Source organism: Amphimedon queenslandica, unplaced genomic scaffold (genome assembly GCF_000090795.2).
Source record: "Amphimedon queenslandica unplaced genomic scaffold, v1.1 AMPQUscaffold_13215, whole genome shotgun sequence".
Classification (NCBI taxonomy): Eukaryota; Metazoa; Porifera; class Demospongiae; order Haplosclerida; family Niphatidae; genus Amphimedon; species Amphimedon queenslandica.
In genome coordinates, this window is record NW_003546549.1 from 111,721 (window position 1) to 112,985 (window position 1,265).

The 1,265-nt window shown below is 34.0% G+C and overlaps 1 protein-coding gene across 1 annotated transcript; it reads left to right on the top strand.

The window, feature by feature from the left end:
• The first annotated feature begins 224 nt into the window (after nucleotides 1–224).
• Nucleotides 225–807, top strand: LOC109584367 (uncharacterized). Its single transcript, XM_020000077.1, has 2 exons — nucleotides 225–387; nucleotides 494–807. Exons 1-2 carry the CDS (start codon nucleotides 255–257, stop codon nucleotides 694–696), a joined length of 336 nt encoding a protein of 111 aa, XP_019855636.1. The 5' UTR covers nucleotides 225–254; the 3' UTR covers nucleotides 697–807.
• Nucleotides 808–1,265: the final 458 nt, after the last annotated feature.

Genomic DNA, 1,265 nt, shown 5'->3' on the forward strand with positions numbered 1-1,265 from the left:
ATTGATTATACTCTTAGGAAATTGTTAATTTAAACAAACATTATACATGTACATTACTGAATACAATGTACATTTATTCATTTATGTTTCTCCTTATTATTGTACATGTAACTTTAGAAAATATAGAGTAACTAGTCATTGAGGCATAGCATTCATGTACATAGCCAATTACCAAATTCAATATTAGTACCAGTATACAGTTGCAGGGGCTTATTATTACCTCAATATTTATATATTCACACACACAGCACAGTATGAGTGAAAGGATTGCTGGATCTCCCAGTAAAAGAGTGTCCAAGATATTCTCATTCAGAACTAAAGACCAGACCACACCCATGGGAAAGAGGAGACGCAGGAAAGACGATAATGAAGAAGATGATGATGAAAGTAAGATACATGTACATAATTATGCATGTACATGTAACATGTATCTCAATGTATCTTAATGTACATGTATAATAGCACATGTTATTCATTTTTATTTATTTTTTAGTTGTTATTCCTTCTGATCCTCTAACCACTGATGGCCCTACCCTCCAGCACCTTGGAAACAAAAGACCACGCCCACCAAGACGTAATCAAAATCGTCCGGCAGGCCTCAAGAAGGCAGCGGAGACGGGACCTTCCTCAATATGGGACCTTCCAGCCAGTGATGACACTGATAATAACAGCACTCCAGTAGAGACTAAAAAGTAAAATTTATAACTGTGCATATGCATATTTAGCCACGGCCACAACCATATTAGCCACGCCCAGTCTAATAAATAATTGGAAAATAGAGAGCTTTTAAGAACATGTAAAGAGTGCAAATTTTCCCTTTCTGAAATCACCCTCAATTTTTTATTACATTCTCTGATACAAACTGCTGTCCTTTTTCTAATAAAAATTTTGTGTTAATCTGACTAAAATTTTTCAAGATATGGCCATTTTAAAAAATCAGCCATTTTTTAAAAAAACCCCTGTACTATATATAGCCCATGATTTTTTCCAAAAATGGCTCCAAAATCAGCCCAAATTTTTATTACATTTTCTGATACATATTGATGTCCTTATGCTGTGTAGAAAGTTTGAGCTGATTCCGACTTTAATTTTTTAAGTTGCTGCAGCCATTTTAAGAAAATGCCAAAATTCTTAAAAATACGCTGTACTATAGCCCATGGTTTTTTTTTCAAAAAATGGCTCCAAAATCACCCCAAATTTTTATTACATTTTCTGATACATATTGATGTCCTTATGCTGTATAGAAAGTTTGAGCTGATTCCGAC